Source organism: Gymnoscopelus microlampas (assembly GCF_963454915.1).
Source record: "Gymnoscopelus microlampas genome assembly, chromosome: 20".
Lineage (NCBI taxonomy): Eukaryota > Metazoa > Chordata > Actinopteri > Myctophiformes > Myctophidae > Gymnoscopelus > Gymnoscopelus microlampas.
In genome coordinates, this window is record NC_139957.1 from 29724258 (window position 1) to 29750906 (window position 26649).

The following is a 26649-nucleotide window of genomic DNA, read 5'->3' on the forward strand; positions in this document are numbered from 1 at the left end:
GTAGATCTGCTATTTTTGAATAGCCAAAGAAATCTTAAAATGACATACAGATGCATTCCCGATCTTAATGGGTTAAGTAAAAAAAACAGGCATACTGTACCGGTGGAGGAATGAAGTTCATGGACATGTACCTGTCATATGAACACATGTTCTATTCCTGTTCAGTGAAGAGCGTGCTGACAACGCCAAAGATGCCAGCTGAGACATGCTAGTGGGACTGACCAGAAAAACAGGTGTAACCGAGGCTGCGTGCAAAACTGTGTCGGAATAAACTCTGCTTCCTGCAAGGAAGTCGTTGACCTTTTTTAGCAGGTTTACATATTACACTACAGCGCACGGCTAGAGTTCTTCAACTGGACATTATGCTGTCATCGCCTCTGAGGCCCATGTGATTAGGTGACAGTTGGCTGAAGCCCAGTATCAAGGCTGTCAGATTTGGCCAGGAAGAAAGTGCTTAAATTCAAGGCTGTTTGAAAAGCTACAAAGACAGAGAATGTGTGATTTCTCTTTGTATATTGGATAGGGCTGGGCATTATGACTTCAAATCAATATCACGATTATTTCAAACCTTTGCCTCAAATATGATTAATGAATGTTTTTCTTTTTTTTTAAATGTTATAATGAGTTGTGAGCATCTCGCTATTATTGTTTGCCACCATTGTATAACAAAGTATAATACAGGTTTAAGTGGTTAATCCATTTTCCAAGCCAAATCCATTCAAATGTTTTCGGGTTGATTCGTTGATATACACTATACATGAGCAAGATTAAGTCAGTTATTGGTTCTAAATATCGTTTTCTATCCACAAGTTTCCTAGGCTGTGTGGGCATCACTTCCTGTCGATTTCATTGGATATCATTGGATTTCATTGGATTTCATTGGATCAAATGGACAGGAAGTGATGCCCACACAGCCTAGGAAACTTGTGGATATATTTTCATAAATGTCCAGCCCACATTTTGATCTTTCTGTGTCATGGCTGAGATCAAGGAGAGGTTCCTGTGACTGGGATCTTTTCTGGAATCCTTCGCCCTGTCATGTTTCCTCTCTCTGAGGCAGTCTATGAACTAAGACATGCTGCTGTGGATTTGTCAGGGATTTTCCATTCTATCTGTACCGCTTTGCTCTCTCTGCTCTCTCTCTCAGCTCTCTCAGTATGAAACATACATACACAGATTACATGCGCACTATTACTCATACATTGTGTGCGTGCGCGCGCGCGCGCACACACACACACACACACACACACACACACACACACACACACACACACACACACACACACACACACACACACACACACACACACAAACCTAATGAAGGCTTGGATTCACGCTACAAGAGCAGTGCCTCGTTAATTGTTCCAACAGAGTGCTTAATTGGGTGAGAGTTAGTTAAAGTGTGTGTGTGTGTGGGGTAACTATCTGAATGCCCTGTATATGTGTGTATGTGTTATAAACATTGTGTGTGTGTGTGTGTGTGTGTGTGTGTGTGTGTGCGTGTGCGTGCGCACGCGCGTTCAGTCTGCAGGGCTTGTAGACCAGTGTGACATCATACTGTTCTGCTGCTGCCGCCCAGCTGAACTCAAATCCACTCTGGGCAGAAAGCAATGATGTCATTCGTTCCGGAACACCTCCCTTCCCCTCTCTCTCTCTCTCTCTCCAGCTGGTTCGTGTGTTGTGGAGCATCCAACCAGACTAATGTTCAGAGACTAGGTCAGCTAAACTGGAGAAACACACGTAGGCTGCATGTTTTGTCCTCAGGAGATAGAAGCTAGTTGAAGCTGACTGAAAATTAGACCCACTGCACAATCATACAGCACGCACGCACACACACACACACACTCACACACACACACACACACACAAGGGATTTACATTTTCAGTTATTTTTCTATGAGAAATTGCATTTACAGTAGATTGTTCTGGATCTGGAGGAGAGGACTTCTTTGGTCCACTTTAGTTTGTGAGTGCCCTTTAATGACATTTGTTATGCTTTCATAGAAGTCACCAAGGCTCAGACGTCACATCCACATCTTGACATCTTGACGTCCTTTTGTCCATTACTTTAGTTCAATAAAATGTCAGCATTGGATGTCTTATCTATCACTTTATCAAGCCATTTGTGTCTTCTCTGTTAAAGTGGTACATCGGTTTCTGTCACAGACATCACATCCTGTGCTTGTCAGCCTCAGCTTGGCATTTGACACACAGAGTGTAAAGAACACTCAGCCAACACAAGCCACGGCCTCACTATGTATAGAAATAAGCTGAGAAAGTTGGATAATAAGAGAACAATCCCACGGTCAAGTTCAGCCCAGTGGGGTAAGCTGGCAGGCAAGGCCTACAGATCTGTTGGCTTGCTTTTATTCATTTAAATCACCTGGATAAGGTTAATGAGTTCTCCTCATTAACTTCAGACATCCTTGGGCAACCCGATAGTTCTCCTGGTACAGTGCAGACCATATGAAGTCCTTCCCGCAGCTGGCCCAGGTTCGAATCTGACCTGAGGCCCTTTGCTGCATGTTATCCTTTCTCTCTCTCTCTCTTGCCTTCCCCGTCTCTCTACTCACTGTCCAAAAATGCAGAAAAACCTCCAGACATCCCCATTCCATTTATCTCTCCTGTACACACACACACACACACACACACACACACACACACACACACACACACACACACACACACACACACACACACACACACACACACACACACACACACACACACACACACACACACACACACACACTCCAGTCACACGCACAACCATGGGCATCCTGGCACAGATCAAACCTTTGCTGGCACTGACACTCTCCCACGCTGGCACTAAATGATGCCAAGACATAGGGGGTGTGAAATGAGGGGGAATTTCAGAGAAAGACTCTGAGAAGAATGAAGAGACAAAGAGAGAATGAAGGGACAGAGAGAGAGAGAGAGGGAGGAATACATGGAGAAGGGGAGGCTCAAGGGGAGAGATGTTTGACGTGTGTTGGGTGGGTGGACTCGGGAGCACAACACCGCAGGTCAGGACTCATGCACACATACACACACGCACACCTGCGTGTCTCTGTCTAAAGCCCTAACGACAGCACGTGTTCAGGATTAGGATTAAAGCCTCACTCACGCCACAACACACAAAACAAGGAGGGAGTGAAGGAAGAGGAGGGGAGGGGTAGCTGGATGGATTTGGAATGACAGCTGGACAGGTGGATGGACAGGGGGCCATCCCTCAAAGGCCTGCCGCCGAAGTGACATTTACAGCTGACCAGGGAGGAGATCCCTCTTCCTGAATCGATTGAGTTTCACGTGAACTCTGCTTGGAATATGCTAGTTTTATTCCCTGCCGTCGAGGCTAAACCTACACAGTAAAATCTTCAGTGTAGATTTATTTATTTGTGACTCTGAAAGTGTACAAATGGAACCAAGTGGACCCTTACTGGTCTATTTGGTTCCATTTGTACAGAGTTAAATGAACACTTAGGAGTTTACTGTGTGTGTATGTATAAGGTATATTATGTGTATGCTAGGGTCTTTGTAAGCACGTAGTGCTGCACGTAGTGCTGCTGAAAATAACCTAACCACCTTATGTCCCTCAAATGTCTGTACCGCCTGTCTCTCTGTCCTGGTATCTCCCGTTCTCCCTGAATTATCCACGCTATCCATCAACGTCCAGTAAAACTCACTCAGAGGCCGACCTGCGTCCATCCCCTGTAAGCCAGTGTCAATGTAGAGAGACAGAGAGAGAGAGAGAATACGATGAGTTCAGGATTCACGGCATCAGTCACCTGTACTGTAACATGTTTCTAGTAAATATCGACCAGTGTGGCAGAGCTCATCCACTACCGCTGATCCAAGTAACGGCTCACATCGATTTCCTATGGTCACGTCTTAGAGACACACACACACATACATTAGCTCTCCTTTTCTCCATGTTTTCCTCTCTCTCTCTCTCTCTCTCTCTCTCTCTCTCTCTCTCTCTCTCTCTCTCTCTCTCTCTCTTCTTCCCTCTCTTGACATCTTTTCTTCCTATAGTCTCAAACTCTTCACCCATTTCATCTACTGCCGTTTCATCTCATCTTAGCACTTCTCTTCTTCACTGACTCTCACACATACTCTCTTCGTATTCTTAGTTCCCTCTCTCTCGCACACACACACACACACACACACACCCACACACACACACACACACACACACACACACACACACACACACACACACACACACACACACACACACACACACACACACACACACACACACACACACACACACACACACACACACACACACACACACACATTGACACATACACACACACACGCACTCCCAAGCACACCCAGTCCTACCATTTGATCTTGTCCGGCTGCCGCAAGTGAGTCTAAAAGCACTCTTCTATGTTCTATATCTACAAACAGAGAGAGATTCTGGGGCCAGCCGGGCTGGGCTGTTTACGACCTAGTCACGCTGCCCTCTTCTTCTGACCCCTTATCTCTCACTTTCTGCTGATAAGAGTTTCACTCTGCTCTCTTTCTCTTATGGTGGCACACGGAAAGCAATTAACTACTGACACCAACACTGGGTGAGCGTGTGTGTGTGTGTATGTGTGTGTGGCAAATTACATTTGGAAGGATGTGGCAGCAAACACCTGATACTGTTTTTGTAGACGAGAGCCATGATGTTGTGTATCAATGTTGTGTATATTCTGGATGTTGGCTGCTCATTTGATCTGTACATGGAACAAGCATACATGACTAAGCTAATGAAATATCACTGGTTTTGGGCTATTAAGTATCAACTTCTGAACTCTATTTTTGTCAGCTTAGGACATGTACACAGGCTGTTGGTATGGGGACTCAGATTGCAGTCCTCTCTAAGAGAGGAAAGCTACTAGCAAGCTGCTCCGTTTCTGCTGTAAATAGAATTCTGTCTGTATGAAGACATGTGATGAATTTGCCTCTATTGTCCAATGAACTTATGATTTATATTGTTGATGTCAAAGCTCCAAATCTATTTTTGCTGCGCGACCCCACGGTGCAACAGTATAAAATAGGGCTTAAGTGGTTTAGACATAGAAATATTTGAGTCCTCAAAATGTTTAATTATGGATTCAAATAAAGCAATCAAATGTATGTGTTTAATAATGTCGTTGCTGTCGGGTGTAAATCTTGTATGTCCGAAGCTGTCTCCTTTTTATGATTATTTTAAAAACGTTTTAAAATAGTGAAATAGCCGTAGATCAGCTATTTTCACTGCCTTTGTGTGACACTTGTACGATGAAGTAGGGGATTCATTTACGAAAAAACATAAAAAGTTGGAATATGGAGCTACGCGGTTTCTGCCCGACAGCAACAAAGTGCAGTAAGGCTGCAGGAATATACCCCATAGCTCAGCACACACTGTGACTCTGCTCCTGAGTAGTGTGTTTATCTAATTCGGCAGACAGTACAGCATTAAGAATCATGCTGTGTGTAGATGTGATCTATGGGAACCAACCGGCTGGCTGGCTGGCTGAACCTTGTTGCCAGTTGAAAACAATGCCACTTATGTAAAGCAATAAGTCAAAGGTGCACATTGTACCATAGTCTCTGCACACTGGGTGTGCTGTGCTGCTCTGGGCACAAATCCATGTGCTTTTAATAGACCTTAATACATCTTTGCTGGTACCTCCACAGACACATAATGATGTTATGAATGCTAATCTGCATAGCATAGCTGAACACAGCCACTGAATAACTAAAGTATAACATGCAACAGAACAGATAACAGCTAGGCAGGGCTCTACATAGGCAGAATTTTGTTCAAAGCGATTTAAACCCTCAATAGTCTATACTAAGTAAACTAATACTTAGTTGACCGTTTCGGTTCTGTGCTTGGTCTGCTCTTTCTCCCCTCTAAACCAAATCTCTCCGCCAAAAAGAGTTTATCTACTGTACAAGCCCATAACACATTGTGCCGCATTGTGAGCTGGTAGATTGGCTATTTCACGCAAATGTTCCCCGTAGAATAGGGATACTAGGGTTCAAGTGGTTAAGCATTATCTTTATACACCCCCCCACTCGCACGCACGCACGCACGCACGCACGCACGCATGCACAGGTCAATACATCATAAACAGCCACGGTTACACCTGTTCTATGATGACAACAGACTATCAGTCAAGGTGTCAGACATGTTGGCTCCCACAATTTTCAAATGCTTCCATCTAACAGTCTGTACTTTGGAATCTCTCAAAATGAGTAGAAAATAAAGCAGATGTTTGCTATTTTCAAAAGGCCGAAATGTACTGTATATAGGGCTGAAGTGGGTAATGCATGTTTGGTAATAATAATCAAAATCTACAAAGTAACTAGTAACTAAAGGTTTCAAATAATTGTAGTGGAGTAAAAGTACTGACATTTGGAAATACTCCAGTAAAGTAAAAAAAAACTCAGAGTTGTACTTAAGTACAGTACTTGAGTAAATGTACTTAGTTACTTTACACCACTGGCTCCATTGCATGGCAAATATAGCAGATCTATTAGCTCACAACACGTTGAATCTACGGCACGTTGTGCGCATCTAGATTGGCTATTTTCGGTGCGCAACACCATCATACATGTACAGTAAGTATAAACAGTTTGGTCTCGTGGCAAATCTTTGGTCTAAATGGTCTATGTTTAACGCCAACTGTCAGCAGAAGAGCATTAACAGAGTATGTGTCTCTCCCATTGCTCCCATCGCCTCCAGTCCATCTCCTCCACTGACACACATTCACACAGCCTCTTAACTCATGATGACCCAATAAAACAGTGATGCATGTAGAGGAATGCTATATATATATATATATATATATATATATATATATATATATATATATATATATATATATATATATATATAATTTATTTTGAAACATTTTGGAAAAAAAAGGCACTTTTACATCGAGGTGCCCACTCTTCCTTAGTGGCCATTGTTCTTGTATCTATCTATCTATATACAGTATATATATATATATACACACACACACACACACACACACACACACACACACACACACGCACTGTACGGGTATATATATAATTACATTATGTACTGTATATACAATGCATTTGACTGCATGTGTATCTAACTAGCTCCCTGCAATAAAACGTGACAAGGGAGGCATTCAGCTTGTGTGTGTGTGTGTTTATGTCATGACATGACTATGAAGCCTTCAGGCTCTGTGCGTGCGTGCGTGCGTGCGTGCGTGCGTGCGTGCGTGCGTGCGTGCGTGCGTGCGTGCGTGCGTGCGTGCGTGCGTGCGTGCGTGCGTGCGTGCGTGTCAGAGATACAGTGGGAACTGGGAAGGTCAGAAGGAACATTGCAGGCCAGAGAACCTCGGCTGTGTCAGTCCTTGAACAGGATTTCACGGCTAGAGACAGAACAGTGAGCTCCATTAAAGAACCATCTACATCCAGTCTGCATGGTTCATAGAACTTCATGCATGATATGTGGAACAGAGCCCTGGATTGTATCTGTGGGATGATTATAAATCACACCAGTCAGCAGAAACCCAAGGAGGCTCCAGCTGTTGTTCTGCTGTTATTGCCTGATTATTCAAGGTGTTGCCTCAGCCTCAGCCTTCATGCCTTTATGCTATAATATAAGCAGACAGAAGCCAAGGACAGACCTCAATGAAATTATGTGAAGTTGACCATTTGAACCCTACATCCTTTGTCCGCCAGGACTCTAGACTTACTTCGTCCCCTCAAGCTCACTACGCATCACATTGCGATGCATTGTGAGCTTTTTGTGCTATTTCTGCCAAATGTCTGCCTATTCCCACCGAATGCTCGCCTATTATTACATGCTCAGAATAGGTCTGTTAGCGTTCATGTGGTTAAAACTAACTAGATTATTCAAAATGGAATATTCACAGTTGTATGTAGATTATTCCCACTATAGGACATCAGTGCCTGTGTCCATGTGTCAGATATATTGTACACATTCATGTGTGTGCATGTTTTGAACTGTTTAATTGAAGATTATTACAGCATAGTAATGTATATCGGTCTGTTTTCTTAAATGTCACCATGATTTGAGTGCATGGGGATCTCATTTGAAATAAGCCATTGTGCTTTTATGAGCGATCCAGTTTCAATCAATCAATCAAAGATAAATTAAATCAGTCTGTCTGAAGCAAGGTGAGTGCTGGCCTGATTATCTGAATAATAATAATAATTATTATAATTTCCATGTTGTCTCTGTTGATTCCAAAGCCACAATGCACCAGTTTAGCCCATCTTCATCTCTGTGTCCCAGTCTGGCCAGTTGTAATGTGGACAGATACAGTATTAACCTCCTTGTGCCCATAGCGGACCTCCCACCGGTATAATTGGTCTGTTACATCTGCTGTGTGTGTGTGTGTGTGTGTGTGTGTGTGTGTGTGTGTGTGTGTGTGTGTGTGTGTGTGTGTGTGTGTGTGTGTGTGTGTGTGTGTGTGTGTGTGTGTGTGTGTGTGTGTGTGTGCATGTACAGTATGTGTGCGCTTGGGCCTGGTATTAACAGATGGAGAGGGGAGACTCCATTAAATATGTATTTATCAGATGAATAAGCAGAGCACAGGTGTTGGTATGGGAGGAAAGGGAATGGACATGGTTAATTTACTTACTACTCAGAGTACCTTCAGTGATGTCACTGGGGTAAAATCCAAGAACGTGAAAATTACATCCCTCACTCCCTGGTTTGTAGCCACTACCCTCAGTGGCTGTGACATTGTCCTTGTTCACTGTGTTTATGGCAAAATACCAATGTTCAAAACAATGGGTTGCGCATATCCACTTCGTCGCTGGTGCTGGACACAGAGTGACAGTTCAAAAGGATAAAAGTCCTCACAACAGCATTGCTCCCAAGTGTTTGCTTAAACCACAGAAAACATTTACATGATGGTACAGACTTTTATTCTTTTGAAAATACCAATGTTGATAGAATATGAATTGGGTTGATGGGCGTGCCAGACTACATGGGCGGGATTTGTTTCAACAACCTGAGGTGCAGTTCCTCCTGGATTTAACACAATTGCAAACTTCATATACTGCATTAAACACAAATCTTAGTTATGTTCCTGCAATGATAGCAATTGTTTCTATAGCCTATGATGACCATCAACAATTTACTGAAATGCAGAACAATAACTTGTATGTTGTGCTCTTACAAGTTAGAGTCCTAGCATATCTTTGTTTTCGTCTATCTCATATAGCAGTGGTTCTCAACCAGTGGTCCGGGGACCACCAGTGGTGCTTGAGGGGGTTCCAGGTAGTCCCCAGCTAAATTATGGAGAGTTGGTAACCAAATGGACCCTTATAGATCTTTATTTCTTGAGAGTGTAATAATGGCTCTCAAGAGTTCAATTATTGTTAAACATCTGCATTACTTAATTTACAAGAAGTCTACACAATTACAGAATGTAGAAGAATTGTTATTTTGATCAACGTTTGCCTGTCATCTCGCCTATGGTACCACATCAATACAGCATGGAATTGTGACAAAATCGTCTGAGAGTCTAAATCTCATCAAATGGTGGTTTGTGGCTCAAATGCCGAATAAATAATTTACCGTGATATGAAAAGGATTGAAAACCACTGTCGTATAGCACTCTAATGCCACGGCTACATGCTCCAATCGATGTCTGCCGACTGATATATCTTGCAGTCGCTTTGGATAAATTCCTGTAAATGTGAAACTGTAAATTGTAAGAGTTGCTTAAGGGTTGTTAATGGTTCCTTCAAGGTCCATTATTCTGGTCCTGCTGTGCACATACTCTAGTACCATCACTGCATAGCCAATGTGTCGTCCCCCCCCCCCCCCCCCCCAGGCCAGATGGCTGACATATGATGTGAACTGTGTACAGCGTTGGTGACCATCGCTGACACAATCATCTCTTCACAGTGTGTCTTCCTGTCTTCTATTCACAGTGTTTCTCTATCAGGCCGTTTACACACCATGCAAATCTGGTTTCCCATAACCGTACTGTCTCTGGATGGAACAGAACACACACACACACACACACACACACACACACACACACACACACACACACACACACACACACACACACACACACACGCACACGCACACACACTCGATGGAACAAATGGTCCGCCTCCCCTCGTTCTTTCCTGGTAATTTGTTATTGGGGGACAAAGCCCTGTTTTATGTGGAGAAAAGGTTGAGGCTGAAAAAGAGTTTTGTGTTGGATGCTGGGATTGGTGCCAGCCTGACTGGGTGCCTCTACAGCCCACCACTTCTCCCTTAATGTCACAGGAAAATTCTTCAGTTTCTTTGTTTCATGATTTGCTATATTTACATTCTTCTTATTATATTTGTTTGTTTAACTTCCTCGTTAAATCTAAATCCGCCACACTCAGATGTCATGATATGGTCGATCAATAGCCTTTATTTTATGAGACACAATTTATGTGGGAGTCATCCAGGACCTCCAAATCACCCAGTGTTGCACTAAATGTTGTTGCCATCACAACTACTGTGGGCTGGTGACCCTGATGAGTCAGCAGAAAGTGTCATTGTTATTCGGAGCCTTGTTTATGTCTGGAATAGATTCTGGATTCTGGCTTTGATGCACATGTTCTCAAACCTTTTCATGTCCGGGACCCTCAAATTGATGTGTATTTGACCGCGGACCCCCATCTGAAAATATTTTGTGCCAGGGACCCCCATACAAGATTTGTGTTATGTTTCAAGAATATTCAAACATTTTGAAAACATTTTTTTTAAACAGCAGATCTACAATGTGACGTATTGTAAGCTTGTAGATCAGCTATTCTCATGTAGCCGATGTACAGTACAGTATATATTAAGGTTAAAGTGGTTAAACCAATTTTGATGCTACAGTATATTAACTAATTTAAGCTGGGGACCCCCTGGAACTGCCTTAAGGACCCCTAGACCCCACTTTGAGAACCACAGATGAAAAGTGTTAAGTTTAACCTAATAAAACCGGGAAAGCATCCGTGTTATTTTAGATTTTAGTTTACTTTTTTGAATAATTTAGAATTTCACAAATCTTCTCTTCTCGGAGTACCTGGCACAAAACATTTTTAGATGTGGGCATCCATGGCCAAATACATATCATTTTGGGGGTCATTGGCACGAAAAACTACTGATTTAGAAGGCATTTGTAGAATCGGCCTGAGGTCTTAATAGATTAAACCCTACTGTATATACTTTACTGTACCCTGTTGACCGGGATGCAGGGATCTATACTTGGTACCCTCCCTTTCAAATCTCCTCTCCAAAAATAGCTGATCTACAAAATTGAAAGATAGGAACCAAATGGATGCCGACGGGTCTGTAACTCAGGGTGTCCAAATGGTCCCTTATAGGAGGGTTTTTTTTTATTTTTTATGGGTGCCTCTACAGCCCACCACTTCTCCCTTAATGTCACAGGAAAATTCTTCAGTTTCTTTGTTTCATGATTTGCTATATTTACATTCTTCTTATTATATTTGTTTGTTTAACTTCCTCGTTAAATCTAAATCCGCCACACTCAGATGTCATGATATGGTCGATCAATAGCCTTTATTTTATGAGACACAATTTATGTGGGAGTCATCCAGGACCTCCAAATCACCCAGTGTTGCACTAAATGTTGTTGCCATCACAACTACTGTGGGCTGGTGACCCTGATGAGTCAGCAGAAAGTGTCATTGTTATTCGGAGCCTTGTTTATGTCTGGAATAGATTCTGGATTCTGGCTTTGATGCACATGTTCTCAAACCTTTTCATGTCCGGGACCCTCAAATTGATGTGTATTTGACCGCGGACCCCCATCTGAAAATATTTTGTGCCAGGGACCCCCATACAAGATTTGTGTTATGTTTCAAGAATATTCAAACATTTTGAAAACATTTTTTTTAAACAGCAGATCTACAATGTGACGTATTGTAAGCTTGTAGATCAGCTATTCTCATGTAGCCGATGTACAGTACAGTATATATTAAGGTTAAAGTGGTTAAACCAATTTTGATGCTACAGTATATTAACTAATTTAAGCTGGGGACCCCCTGGAACTGCCTTAAGGACCCCTAGACCCCACTTTGAGAACCACAGATGAAAAGTGTTAAGTTTAACCTAATAAAACCGGGAAAGCATCCGTGTTATTTTAGATTTTAGTTTACTTTTTTGAATAATTTAGAATTTCACAAATCTTCTCTTCTCGGAGTACCTGGCACAAAACATTTTTAGATGTGGGCATCCATGGCCAAATACATATCATTTTGGGGGTCATTGGCACGAAAAACTACTGATTTAGAAGGCATTTGTAGAATCGGCCTGAGGTCTTAATAGATTAAACCCTACTGTATATACTTTACTGTACCCTGTTGACCGGGATGCAGGGATCTATACTTGGTACCCTCCCTTTCAAATCTCCTCTCCAAAAATAGCTGATCTACAAAATTGAAAGATAGGAACCAAATGGATGCCGACGGGTCTGTAACTCAGGGTGTCCAAATGGTCCCTTATAGGAGGGGTCTTCAACAGGGGGTCCGGGACCCCTAGGGGGTCCTCAGAGTTACTACAGGGGGTCCGCCAAATATTTGTGTGATATGATTTTTTTTACCTTAACCACTTGAACCCTAGCATCCCTTTTCTAAGGAGAACTTTAGCCAAAAATAGCAGATCTACAAGCTCTCAACGCCTCGCGAGGCGTTGGCTAAAGTTCTAAAGAGGTGTAGGTGTAGAGGAAAAAAATAGCAGCCAAGTAAACAAAAAAAAGTTTAATCTGAAACACAATTTTATACAATATAGAGGGGGTCCCTGCTTCATCTCTCTCTCAGCTAGGGGGTCCTTGGCCTGAAAAGGTTGAAGACCCCTGCCTTATAGTATAGATCGGGGTCCTGGGATGGAGAGACATATCAAATCGGGGTCCGTGGCCTAATGCATATGAAACTGGGGGTCCTTGAAATGAAAAAGATTGGGAATCACTGCCTTATATTAGGGTTGGCCCCTCATAGTCAAACGATTAACTGGTCAGTTTGGTTTTAGTTGAGCAAGACTTTGTTGGTTGAATGAAAAGTTGTTTTTATGCCCCCCCCCCCTTAACATCTATAGTAGATAGATATAACCTTTCATTCTGCCAGCCTATAACTTTCAGTAGCCAATAGTCATTGTGAGTTTAGGGATCGCAAGCACTGAGCACGATCTGCTGCACACATATCCCATAATCCTCTCCACCACACCATGAATGCTTGCCGTTTGACAGAGAGGGGGGTGTGTGTGTGTGTGTGTGTGTGTGTGTGTGTGTGTGTGTGTGTGTGTGTGTGTGTGTGTGTGTGTGTGTGTGTGTGTGTGTGTGTGTGTGTGTGTGTGTGTGTGTGTGTGTGTGTGTGTGTGTGTGTGTGTGTGTGTGTGTGTGTGTGTGTGTGTGTGTGTGCGCGCGCGTGTGTGCGTGTGGCGTTACTCATTTGACCGGAGCTTGACCTGAGGAAGGATACAGCTGACATCCACATGTTCTTCCAAGGACACAAGGGGTCCTCATGGGGGTCGTTTTGCCCTCTGATCATCTTGTCCCCCCCCTAGCAAACACACACACTTCTATTTATTCTCCTCTCTGCACTCTGCCATCTTTTCCCCTCTGTGTTTTGTTGCTCTCCATCCCCCACTCCACCCCCCTCTCTCTCTCTCTCTCTCTCTCTCTCTCTCTCTCTCTCTCTCTCTCTCTCTCTCTCAGTCCCATATTTCCTTCCTTCAACGCCCACATGCTGTTGTTTGCTTGTTGTTCCTCTCTCTCCAGGTCTTCCCTTTCTGATCCTCTCGTGTTTATTTTTAGTCCCTAAGTTGTGGTCATGCCCCTAATCTGGCCAGCTGATTGGTTAATAGTGTCTCTGTCAGCTCACTCACCTTTCACTGCAGGTGACAGATGGTGGTGATCATGAGACTGTGAACCATGCACTTAAACCCTCTATTCTTAGTAAAATGGACCTGAGTTACAACTGTACGTGGGCCGATCTGTCTACAACAAGGTATGCTTGGGTTCAAGTGATTAAATAACACTCTCTCTTTCTATCTTTCTCTCTATCTCTCTTGTCTTCCTCCTTTTAATATTTGACCCAATCAGGTTCAAGTTTATTGTTCACGAGACATTTACTTGATGTTGTGTCACATGACCTTTATAAGAGGTCTAAAAAGATCAGCCTCGCTATTCTTCCCTCTGGCTCACAATCTCCTGACTCCCACATTTAGTATTAAATGCTTCCTGCCATTTTAGTTTGGTTTATCTGAAAGCTAGTCTCTAATGGGCTCATCAGTGAAACGCCAGCAGCAATCTGAAGTCATACGGTTTGTGATTCTGGGCGCACCGGCAGGTACCCAGATTAACCACATAATCGCGATGTCCGAAGTTTGATTCCAGGCTGGAGAGCTGTGTTCTGTGTCCTTCCCCATCTCTTTGCCCTCAGTTTCCTGTCCCTCTAAACCAGTGGTTCTCAAAGTGGGGTCCAGGGACCCTCAGGGTTTCTTGAGGGGGTTCCAAATGGACCCTTAGAGGTCTGTAACTCTGAGAGTGTACAAATGGAAACGAGTGTCAGGCTACCACCCCTCTAAACCACAACTAAATGAAGCAAGCATTTCAAACTTTAAACAGTATACCGTATATGTAACTAGTGCGACTCATTGCACTTGGTAGAAGAGACTGTCATGAAGCTATAACCTGTCATTGTCAGCCCAGTTAACAAGTAGCTCTGTGACAGTTCCACCTTCCTGGTTTTGTGGATTTTGCTGTCATGAGTATGACGTGAAAACCACTTGGCAGGTGGTGAATAGATATCTGAGCTGTGTTTCACCCGGCAACAAGATTATTGTAATGTTGCCGCTTATCAGCGTTGCTGTATAAACCAAACGCTTTGCTGGCATTGAAACCCTGGCATGATATTCATAATGTTCTAACAGACCAATTCCTGAAGTCTGTTGGTGCTCTGATCCCCTGCCTGGCTATAAATCGATGCCTGTACTTTTGAAATTTCCCCCAGTGCTGCACAGTGTAGCCTACCTGCTTCCCAGTCAGTTTGGCCCCTCTGGACTGTTGGAAATATAATACAGGCATGAGGCATCAATCACCTGCTGTAGTATTATTGTCTTCCAGAGCAGAGAATCACATTTGTATGAGAGGACATGGTAATACTGACAGATGACTTAATAGCATGTTTCCCCAAAGTCCACAGAGAAAATCTTTTGAACATCTTCCTGTACGTGCGTGTGCTTGTGCGTGAATTTGTGCACGTCTGTGTGCACAGCACGCATGAGTCAGCTAGAAAGATAGCTGGTTATGTATGCTGCTGAGTGCAGTGGCTGCATGTATAGCTCACTGTGCTGTAGGTTGATAAAATGTGTTATAGATTAAGGTGTGTGTGTGTGTGTGTGTGTGTGTGTGTGTGTGTGTGTGTGTGTGTGTGTGTGTGTGTGTGTGTGTGTGTGTGTGTGTGTGTGTGTGTGTGTGTGTGTGTGTGTGTGTGTGTGTGTGTGTGTGTGTGTGTGTGTGTGTGTGTGAGAGAGAGAGAGAGTGCATGCATTATTGATAACTGTGAGGTCAGGTATGACTCAGCAAAATGGGGGGAAACAAGCGGAAGCGTGCGTGCCTTCCTTCCACGTTGGCATCACTGTTTCTGAAGTGTCTGACACTTAGGGGAGCAGGTGGTCCATCCAGACTGAGTAACACTGGCTCTCAGAGGAAGGTTAACAGGCAGCAGAATGTCAGGGTCATTGTGCATTAGGAGATGTTCTGTCATGTTGGTTATCAGACAGATAAGTGAAGAAAAGAGGGTTCACAAGTCAGCCTTTGGTATTCCAAGGTTACTGGAAAAGAGACAGCATAGAGAAAGAAAAAACAAGACACATAGTCTAATAACGGTGTGGCTTGCAGATAGTTGCTGTAGCTAAATTAATGACCAGTTATCTGGCTTACTAGTTTGAATCCCCCTACTTATAACAGCCTACAGTACATCTTAAAATGTCAACTGAAAACACATTTCTACTACAGTCTTACTGTAGTGGGAGAGTTGCTTTCCTTCATCCTTTCATCATTGGTCTACATCAGTGGTTCTCAACCTTTTGTGGGCCAGCTCCCCCCTTTTTCAATACAGGCCCCTACCGCCCCCCTCACCCAATAAAAATTTAGGCTAAGTTTCTGCTGCGAAAACATTATTATTTTTTTATTATTCTATTGCTTATAACTTCTCACTGAATACCACATAACAGATTTTACATCAAACTCTACTGAATTATTTTTGGGAAGTAGAATTGTATACTTAAAATATGCCACACATGCCATCGTTTTATCGTTTTATCGTTAAACAACAGCTACAGTTATATATTGGAACATCAGACCCTAACTGCGTCTCATTATAGATCACAAACACTCATTAAAATGTGCCAATTTTAATGGTGCAGGTACCAAATGAGAAGCATTCTTATTAACAGTTCCACTGTAACATACATACAGTAAGAGCCTAATGGCTCAAGTAATCTGTCTTTTATGAATCTGTGCCAGTGAGCATTTTTATTTATTTATAATGGACTGTTATTTTCTGTTGGTCTCTGTGTCAAAATCTCTGATGTTGTCGTACTCCAGCACTCCTGTACACCAAAATACAAACATCTTTGTCCCGATGATGGTGGCTGAGCGGCATTTTGAAACGGGTGGTGGAGTGACTCTGGTGTTAATTAAAGACTAGACTAGACCCTTGTGGTGGTGTCCAACTTGTGGATTTCATTCAAATCTATCGTCCAGTTATGTCCTCCATATACTGTATATACATGGCCTTCCCTAAGACAAAGACAAAGTGGTTCTCCCCTCTGGAACAGTCCCAGAAACTTGAACCATCTGTGGGTGTCAACAGCAAATGCATAAAGCACATTGCAATAAGGCCACCCTCCCCAGATGTAGATGGTATCTTCTATTAGCACAGCTGTGTGGTTCCAGCGCCTGGAGGGAATGTCAAGGGGATGTTCTCTTCCCGTTCAACAACCTCATCCAGTTTAACAACACTGTGTTAAAAATGTTCACATCAATCTGAGACATGTTGCCGCAAGCTCCACGGTGTACACCTTGTGCTGCACTGCAACAGTGGCAAGACCGGATGCTTTTCGTCCATTCAAATGTATAGTCCAGCTGAACATTTCTCACACCGTAGATCAAGTCAAAATTAGGTCAAAATGCTGTGTTGTGAGCTTGTAGATTGGCTATTTCTGCTATTTTTGAAAATGTATAGCATGTTAATGTACAGAGCACAGCTATAACCATGTTTGTAAAGGTCACTCTTCAGGTAAATATTAAATATAATATAAATATTAGTTTAGTCCAGTTGTTCATCAACACAATGTTCAATCATCAACAATGTTCAATCAACACCAGAGGCCGGAATGGCCGAAGGCGAGGGATTATGCTTTCACTCCTCTGAGTCTGTCTGTCTGTCTGTCTGACCGTCTGTCCGTCTCTCTGTGAACATGAACAACTAATCTAAGACACGGTTTGACCGATCAGTGTGAAACTTTGCACGCATAATCCCTGTAGGCACCTTTCAAGTTGGCCTCATGGTGCCGCTATAACAGACCAATTCACGTTTTGGCCTATGACTACTGAACCGTACTGTAGGTTGTACAATCAAAATCTTTTTCCCCTTAGATTCCTTGGATCATGACGCAACTCCACATATAGGCCCCGGTCATTTGTGCCAGATTAGATTTTCCGCCATTTCACGTTTTCTTCAAAACACACTTTTTACTACTACTCCTACAAATTGTGTCCACACACAAATCAGTACGTATTATCGCTGGTGTCATGTGATCAAATTGTATCAGTTACATTTAGCAAATTCCATTCCAATTGGCTATGACTTTCCAAATTTTGTGGGCCCTGGGTAGGCAACCCAGGCTGGTGGAGCTCTGTGCTCAGGGGAGCGTGCTTTTCTAGCTCTCAAACTATTATGCCCACCATCCAATATCAACTTCCATTAAGCCCGCCACCTCAGTGCACCCCTTTCAAAAATATTGCTTCCAGCGTTTGTCAAATGTAAGAAGGAGGGCTTCAAGGGAAAAGAAAGTTGGGAACCACTGGATTAACACATTGTTGCACGTAACTTGAACAATTCATCACAGAAGGATGAGACTGATTCCATTTGAAAGCTTGCCTCAAACCATTTTCCTTCCCCACTATTAAGGTCCCTAGATGACATAAGATAATGATGTAAATTGATGTTGAAGTGTGATACTTTCTACCCTGTTAAGCCTGATAACACACCAGTGTCACACCCCGGAAATAGCGGATCTAAAAGCTCACAGATAGGCTATTTTCCGTGCACGACATGGTACGCAGCTAAGTATAAATCGGGCATTAGATTGCCAATTTGCCGTTGATGTGCTGGAGAGTCGAAACGGGTCAGATAGAGGCTGTTCGGCGCTGGCATGTTTGGGGCTGATTAGCCCAGTCCTGCGGAATCAGGCCTGTGACAGCCAGTCATTGTATTGCAGGGATTGATGGTGCCATGCTGTCATTGTGTCACTGTTAGGACCAGACCCACGGCAGATGCTGAACAGATAGAAAAAGGTTTTGTCTCCGGGGATGTTCTCTGTGTTTTCCCGCGTGCCGGCGCGCCGCACACATAGATAAAAACAAGGAGCCACAGAAACATTTTTAGGTGAGATGATGGTGGTGGTTGTGTTAATATACCGTTTAGGTGAGGAGACATGGTGGTTGTTGTGTTAATATACCGTTTAGGTGAGGAGACATGGTGGCGGTTGTGTTGTTAATGTACCGTTTTGTCTCGGAGGACATTATTTGTCGCTGTGTTTTTAGTTTAGTTGTTCTCAAACTTCTTTGTGCCAAGGACCCCCAAATTGATATATATTTTGGGTATATATTCAACAGAGACTTTCCTTTTTTATGTAGACATAAAACTGTATCCACAGTCAAGGTTGATATTATGAAAGGAATCCCCATTGAACCTTGTGTACACAGTAAAATCCTCAGTGTTAATTGATTCATTTGTAACTCAGAGAGTGTACAAATGCCCAAACCAAATGGTTGGTTGCCATTTGTACTCTCTCTGGGTTAAATTAACACTCAGGAATTAATTTTAAAATACATTTAACACTTATTAGCCACGTCTAGTCCTATATTTAGAGGTGATTCCTCCATTATGTCGTGATGTGAAGCTGCATTGCTGTAAGACCTGTGTCTCTTCTTGTCTGCCCAGTGTAATATAAATCACATGTGACACTGACAGTGATGTCAGAAAAACACAGCAGTTTGGAGGTGTGTGTGTGTGTGTGTGTGTGTGTGTGTGTGTGTGTGTGTGTGTGTGTGTGTGTGTGTGTGTGTGTGTGTGTGTGTGTGTGTGTGTGTGTGTGTGTGTGTGTGTGTGTGTGTGCGTGCGTGCGTGCACAGAGTTGTGCCCACTTTTGAACAAGTGTGTCCTGTCACATCAGTAATTGGTTTATTCACTCATTATGAATCTGTTCAGATTATTACCATTTCCTGCTATGAGCCCATCTACTTAATGGGCTAATTTACAATTTGGTCTCATGTAGAAGAGCTTTCCCCATGACAAAACCGGGAAGACATTTTGTTCGCTAATGGAATTGCCATAAATATGAACATTTTAAAAACAACAACAACAAAAACCCAATTATAATCCTTTTTTACATCATTATCCCATGGCAAGTGATACCCAAATTCCTTTCCCAAAAACCTCTTCAGATCCTTTTTGTAATATTCAGTAATATATGGTACAGAACTGTAGCTGGTCGTATTCGAATTATCAGTATAAATCTGTTTAAATCTATTTTCATGTGAGATAATGTGTAACATACGGTATATCAGTAACTATTTCATAAAATAAGCTGATAAAGGCTATTTGGCCTGATGTGTGTGAGATGAATGTGTATGTTTTCCACATAGCAAATGTGTAAACTAATTTTAGGTGGATTTACTGTGACTTATGAGCCTGATCATTGATTAGCAGACTAATTGACTTGCAGGGAGCATCAGTAGTCGAATCTCTGACAGTTTGCTTCCTGGCAAACATTCTCATTTCCAAGATGCAATATCAAATGTTTTGGAATAACACTTAATTGGTTAATAAGATTTTCAAGTTTTCAAATGATCAACATTGGTTAAAGCTGCACTATGTGACTTTTCTGTTCTACCCCGGATAGAATGTTGACCACGTCAACATTTGTGTCAAACCTAGGGGTGTGCCGATATATCGTCCCACGATATATCGCGATACGTTTTCGTGACGATATGTATCGTTTTGGGGAAAAAATATATCGTTTTGAATTTTTTTTTTTTTTTTTTTACAATCATTATAATCAGGCATGCAAACAGCCCCGAGGTGAAAAGGGTGACAACATGTTGGGGTTTTTTCGGGTCAGGTGTCACACTATTGCCCTATTTGGATTGAAAACGGCTATTGTAACTGAAAAGCTACAAGTTTGCATGTCTGAATAATGCAAAAACAGAATTATTTGTTTGCATTTACTTTTTTCCTCCCCCATATATTTTCATAATAAAAAAAAGTGCTTATCGTATCGATATCGTATCGAAGTTGTGAGCCAAATATCGTATCGTATCGTTTGGTGAAATTAGTGTATCGGCACACAAACCAGAAACAGGATTGTGTCAAAGGGCATGTCCAGCCTAGACACAGGATCTAAACGTCTAAACAGAAGAGTTAGACCAAATTAAACCACCACGTTTGTATAAGTTATATTGTATTACCTTACTAAAATAATGTTTTATTCACACACTAAAATGACATAATAGAGCTTTAAATTTCTCAGTTTATATGCCGATCTATATTTGGCATAATAGGCTGCAGTGAACACGCGCAACAGCAGCACAGGTCCCCAAGCATATTTTGTTTATCCAAAAGAGTGCAGAGAGCTAATCACACATTTGACCTCAGCAGATTGCCTGAATTCAATAAAAAACAATTTGGCACAATAAGAGCACTGTTCCGCTTCACTTGTTCCAGAAATATAAATTTAAAAAGAGTCATGAATCTTAACCTCAGCAGGCTGTTTGGGTTCAGTGTAGCTTCATCAGGAGGAACATGCTAGTTAGTTTAGCCTAATCACCAGATGCTGGCGCGGTACTGATGCATAATGCATCAGTCTGTTCTTACCAGTCTGCAGGGAAACACAGCACTGATTTACATTAATATTTCATCAGGCCACTCTGACATCAAAGTGTTAATAGAGGATACCCCCCCCCTGTGTGTGTGTGTGTGTGTGTGTGTGTGTGTGTGTGTGTGTGTGTGTGTGTGTGTGTGTGTGTGTGTGTGTGTGTGTGTGTGTGTGTGTGTGTGTGTGTGTGTGTGTGTGTGTGTGTGTGTGTGTGTGTGTGTGTGTTTTAATGAAGTGGACCCTGGTGGCCCTTGCTTGGCCTCTACCAGGGTGTCAGGTGCAGAGGTGAAAATGGTGTGTTAAGCTACTTTTAACTCAAAGGACAGACAGACGCATCAAATAACAAGCATGCAGGAGGACGGTAGATAGGCTGAATAACAAGCGAATAGACAGACAAATGAATGAATAACAAGCATACAGATAGAAGAGAGAGCGAGTGATTGCGCACTGGCAAATAGAAAAGCGAGGCATAGTTCATGAATAAAACGTTTTTTAAAGAAAAGCCAGAGGCCTTGGTGACATGTATGCAAGCTGCAGGCTCGTCTCAGACAAAACATGAACATTTCTGCATAATGAACTTGGTCTCAAATGGGTTGATATAGTCCTCCCATAAACCCTCTGTCTCGATCTATCTCTCTCCCCTATAGTCCCCTTTTCCTGTCCACTGTTCGGCAAAATATTCCCCAAGGAGAATAGTATGGCTGACTTGACGATGAATCTTTGTAGTGCATAACTAATGGCATCTCTCTCGCTCTCTCTCTCTCTCCCTCGCTCTCTCGCTCTCTCTCTGTCTCGTGGTCAGATGACAGTGCATCAGCAGCTAGCAGTATGGAAGTGACGGACCGCATCGCCTCCCTGGAGCAGCGGGTGCAGATGCAGGAGGATGAGATCCAGCTTTTAAAGTCCGCTTTGGCCGATGTGGTCCGCAGGCTCAACCACTCTGAGGAGCAACAGGCCATGGGCACACGCAGGGGGCCCACCAAAGGTAACACATTGATTCATTCATCCCTTAATTCCTTCCTTCATTCATTCATTATTGTATGCATGGTGGTGTACTGAAGATCGCATGTATAATGGCACAGTAACGCACACCAAGCCAAGGGCTGCAATGAGGTGCTGATCACTAGAAGTAAGAGACAAGTGTTGCACACTCATGCTGCGTTCACACTAGTGGCAACAAAGCAACATGCTACAAGTCATTTTCAATGGAAGTCAGCCACATGTCATGAAGATACAAAGCGACTCCAGACACGTGTTGCTGCGTTACAGGCGCTACAAAACAAGTTGAGCTGGTGTTATTGATTGTCTCCATACACAAATTGCAGCTGTAGGGGGTCTATGACTGGACCCCCTTCCGTGGAGTAGAACAGTCTGATACAACGTTTTTTATAGATTGAATAGTTACACATGCAAATGCGAATGGAAAGTTATATTGGTATGATAGTATCTAAATATTTCTTCAACTTTTGTTCTGCGTTCCAATGATGCAGTGAAGCGTCAATCAATCATACGTTTTTGTTTCACTATTTCCACTCCCCTTCTCTCTCCTCACACCTAGAAGAACTCATTCTTGTCGTTGGCCAGTTCCCTGTGCTATTTAACCCTGCCCTTTTTGTCTATGCAGTGGGGCTTGAGCCACACTTCAACGGCGACTCGGCAGCTTTTACTGTACTGTACAGTAGCTGGCCACGCTTGGTCATTTGTAGCTTTTGTAACCGCTAGTGTGAACACAGACAGCATTATGCCACGTTTTTCTGTCATTTAAATGATGTTTCGGCCGTCGGGACTTCTTAAACACCTTCAACCTGGGGTCCTTATTTTGGGCCAAAATGGTCAAATATTGTCAAAAATTGTCAAGGATTTTAAAAAATAACAAAAAATAGTACATCTACAAGCTCACAACTCATCACATTGCATATCAGTTAGTAAAACACGTTTTCAAAAACCTTAATTCTTTTTTGAAAATAGAAAAAACCCCAGCTAAAATAGCTGATCTACGAGCTCATAACAAGTCATGTTGCTTGTAGACATTGTCAATCAAACAACAGGTTTCAGGACAGCAGGCTTTTCCTAAAAAAGTATGATAAGACTGCTCCTTCAAGGGGTAGAGCAATGGTAGAGCAGTACTGCTGCGGCCCTCTTAATAGTGTATCACATGCATGCACAGAAACTCAGACACACACACACACACACACACACACACACACACACACACACACACACACACACACACACACACACACACACACACACACACACACACACACACACACACACACGTGCATGTACAAAACAGAAATATGAACGTGCACATTCTCCCGGGAACACCATCCCTCTCACTTTTTCCATTTATTTCTGTCTCTGTGATGTTTCTTTCAAATCCCCCTTTCTCCTTTTAAATTTCTTCTTTTAAATTTCCCTCATGCTCCTCCTTGCTATGTTGTTATTTCGTGGTATCTACTGTATGTGTGTACATGTGTAGACCCAGCTTTGATGAGAAAGTCTCCCTCAGCTGACAGCAATGTTGGCAAGCCAGGTAGGCCTCCTGTCTAGCTTGTTTGCACTGATCAGGCCTGCTGTAGTGCTGCTGCTGTGTGTGTGTGTGTGTGTGTGCACAGATCCTTCTACTGTACATACTGTACTGATGAATCACTGCCCGCTAATCTCATGTCAGACATTATGTCACTAGGAAACATTATACTGTATAATGATTCTTGAAATATCACACTGCCTGTGAGTCTGTGATTACCGGGCACTTGTGAGTAAAAAGCCAAGTACTTGGAATATAATATTTAGCTATTTAACACATTCCCAGCCTTTATTTGTCCTGGGTCAGGGGAGTGATAAAAGGACAGAGAGTGTGATAACACAGTGGTTCCAAACTTTTTCAGGTCAAGGACCCCTGTATTTGGCTGCGGACCCCCATCTGAAAATAATTTTGCTCCAGGGACCCCCATACAAGATTTGTGTTCTTAAAATGTTTTTAAATATTCCAAATGTTGTGAAAATAGATGAAAATAGCAGATCTACAAACCCACAGTGCATCACGGTGCGATGCGTTGTGAGCTTGTAGATCGTAAATGTCCAAATAGCCTATTTATGCTCTATGGCTAATATGACATTAACTGACCAATCAGTGCAAGCTAAAGTGCAACCATGCGCTGAACTATCAAAGTTTATTTTCTAGGTATGTTTGGGACTAGTTAGGGCTATGGATATGTGATAAATAAATGATCTGATTGCCCAGGCATTCGTCGTAGCTCTTGGTAGCCAACCTTGTGACCGGTTGCATCTATCAGCTATCGGTTAGACAACCTTGGCTTAGATGAATGTCCAGATGATAATCTATATACCGTTGCTGTCGGGCATAAACCTTGTATCTCCATATTTCAAGTTCCAATATGTTATATTACTTTTTTGTAAACTAATGCCCTACTACAGTGTCACAGAAAAAAGTAGATCTACAAGATCTGCTATTTTTGACATTTCAAAGTGGTTAAGTCTGTCTGTGGCTTTTATAAATAACTCACCAATGAAAAGTGTCTAAGTAATAACGTTGGATCTATTAGTACACAGGTTCTTTTTTCCATTTTCTGAAAAGTAACAGTTTGGGACGTACAAGGTTTCCACCCGACAGCGACAATATGTATAATTTATATATCATATTTGTGTGAAAGCAAACGACAAATTCTGGCTTTCACAGTATGACACCGTAACGGATGTTACTAATCAACAAACTACACACTGCCATTACCATACCCGTTTCATGTAAACACTTACTATATGTCTGCAACCTCCGTTTGTTGCACCTATGATGATAATGATGGATAATGATGATTTTTTTTTATACGTTCTATTAATTTCTGTCATGTCCCTGTGCATGGCACCAGAGGTGGGGGTGAAATACATAACACATGTGGTGATGGCGTGTCTTTGTCTTTGATGTTCACATATTCACCGGTAAGGCTATTGAAAGACACAAACATTCAATCAAGCACGGCTTAAAGAATTTCATGTCTCCATATGTATCTTCTTGCATATTGCCCAGGTCAGGATTGCCCACTTCCCATGACATTTGGATGAAAGAAATACATTATTCTTAGCGGCTTGCTAGATAACTCAGTCACATGGGTAAATATGGATGGATACAGCGTGACTCCCCATTTTCCACAGCATTCTGGAAACTCACTTATTCAGACTTTACCTCACCATGTTCTGTCCTCATTCCTTGTATTACTTCTTGTTGCCAATTTTGACAGATGCAAGTTATGCTAAGTTGAATAATACTCTATATTATATACTATGCAGGTATATATTTGTTACTTGACAAGTTGACATGTTATGTTACTTTGTTTTCGTTTGACCACAAATGCTAAGAATGTTCTTTAGACCGTTTAGATGTTGTTTAGACATATGCTATTTGACCTTTACCTGGTATCATGGGTACTTTAAAGCACTATATTGTTTTCTTTGCACTCGTCTTACGTGACCATTTACCGTAATGTGTTGACTAGGGTTCATGCCATTTACTCTGATGTTGCACTTAAGTAAGTCTCTCTGGATAAGAGCATCTTATAACCACTTAAACCCCAGTATCCCTATTGTGGCGTGAAGGTTCACCAGAGATAAGGGGCGGCCATAGCTGAATGGGTAGAGAGAGGCCACCTGGGAAACCAAAGTCAAAGTGTCCCTGAGCAAGACACTGAACCCCTAACTGCTCCCTGAGCGCTGCCTCCGTAGCTGCTCACTGCTCCTGATACTTAGGATGCAGAGAACACATTTCACTGTATATGCAAATCTAATGTACAGTGACAAATGCCGCAAAGGAGTGAGGACCAAATTGTTGTTATTATTAGCATTACCAAGTCTCTTCGTCTCCGCCGATCTACAAGCTCACAGCGCATCTAGTGAAGTACCAAGTACGAATCTGAGTACAACTCGGATACAAAAACAAGTATAGAGGCTCCTGCCTAGCCTAAATTGTAACTATGCCTACAGGCACAAGCATGTATTAAAACCCGGCTACACGTGCACACTTTCTGAATTCCTTTTTCTCTATGATCCTGATCTCTCTGCTGTGTACCACCCACTGTTTGAGCCTCATCTGATTTATCATCTGTTGTTTTGGTCACACATCCATACACAAACACGCACCTTTATGTAACCGCACAGCTGCACTCGCGCGCGCACAGACACACACACACACACACACACACACACACACACACACACACACACACACACACACACACACACACACACACACACACTCTCACGGAGGTTTATCTGCAGTGTTAAATATTTAATAAACAATGTTCTGCACGACCTACATACGCACGCATGCACGCACGCACACACACACACACACACACACACACACACACACACACACACACACACACACACACACACACACACACACACACACACACACACACACACACACACACACACACACACACACACACACACACCTACCTTGCTCC

General features: G+C 42.5%; 1 protein-coding gene across 4 annotated transcripts in view; it reads left to right on the forward strand.

The window, feature by feature from the left end:
* Positions 1-26649, forward strand: part of eml1 (EMAP like 1) — a 78383-nt gene that overhangs the window by 21979 nt on the left and 29755 nt on the right. For all 4 annotated transcript variants that reach the window (XM_084043879.1, XM_084043876.1, XM_084043877.1 and 1 more), the window contains exon 2: positions 21966-22148. In XM_084043879.1, the coding sequence (XP_083900005.1) occupies positions 21966-22148 (183 nt within the window). The remainder of the gene's footprint in view (positions 1-21965; positions 22149-26649) is intronic.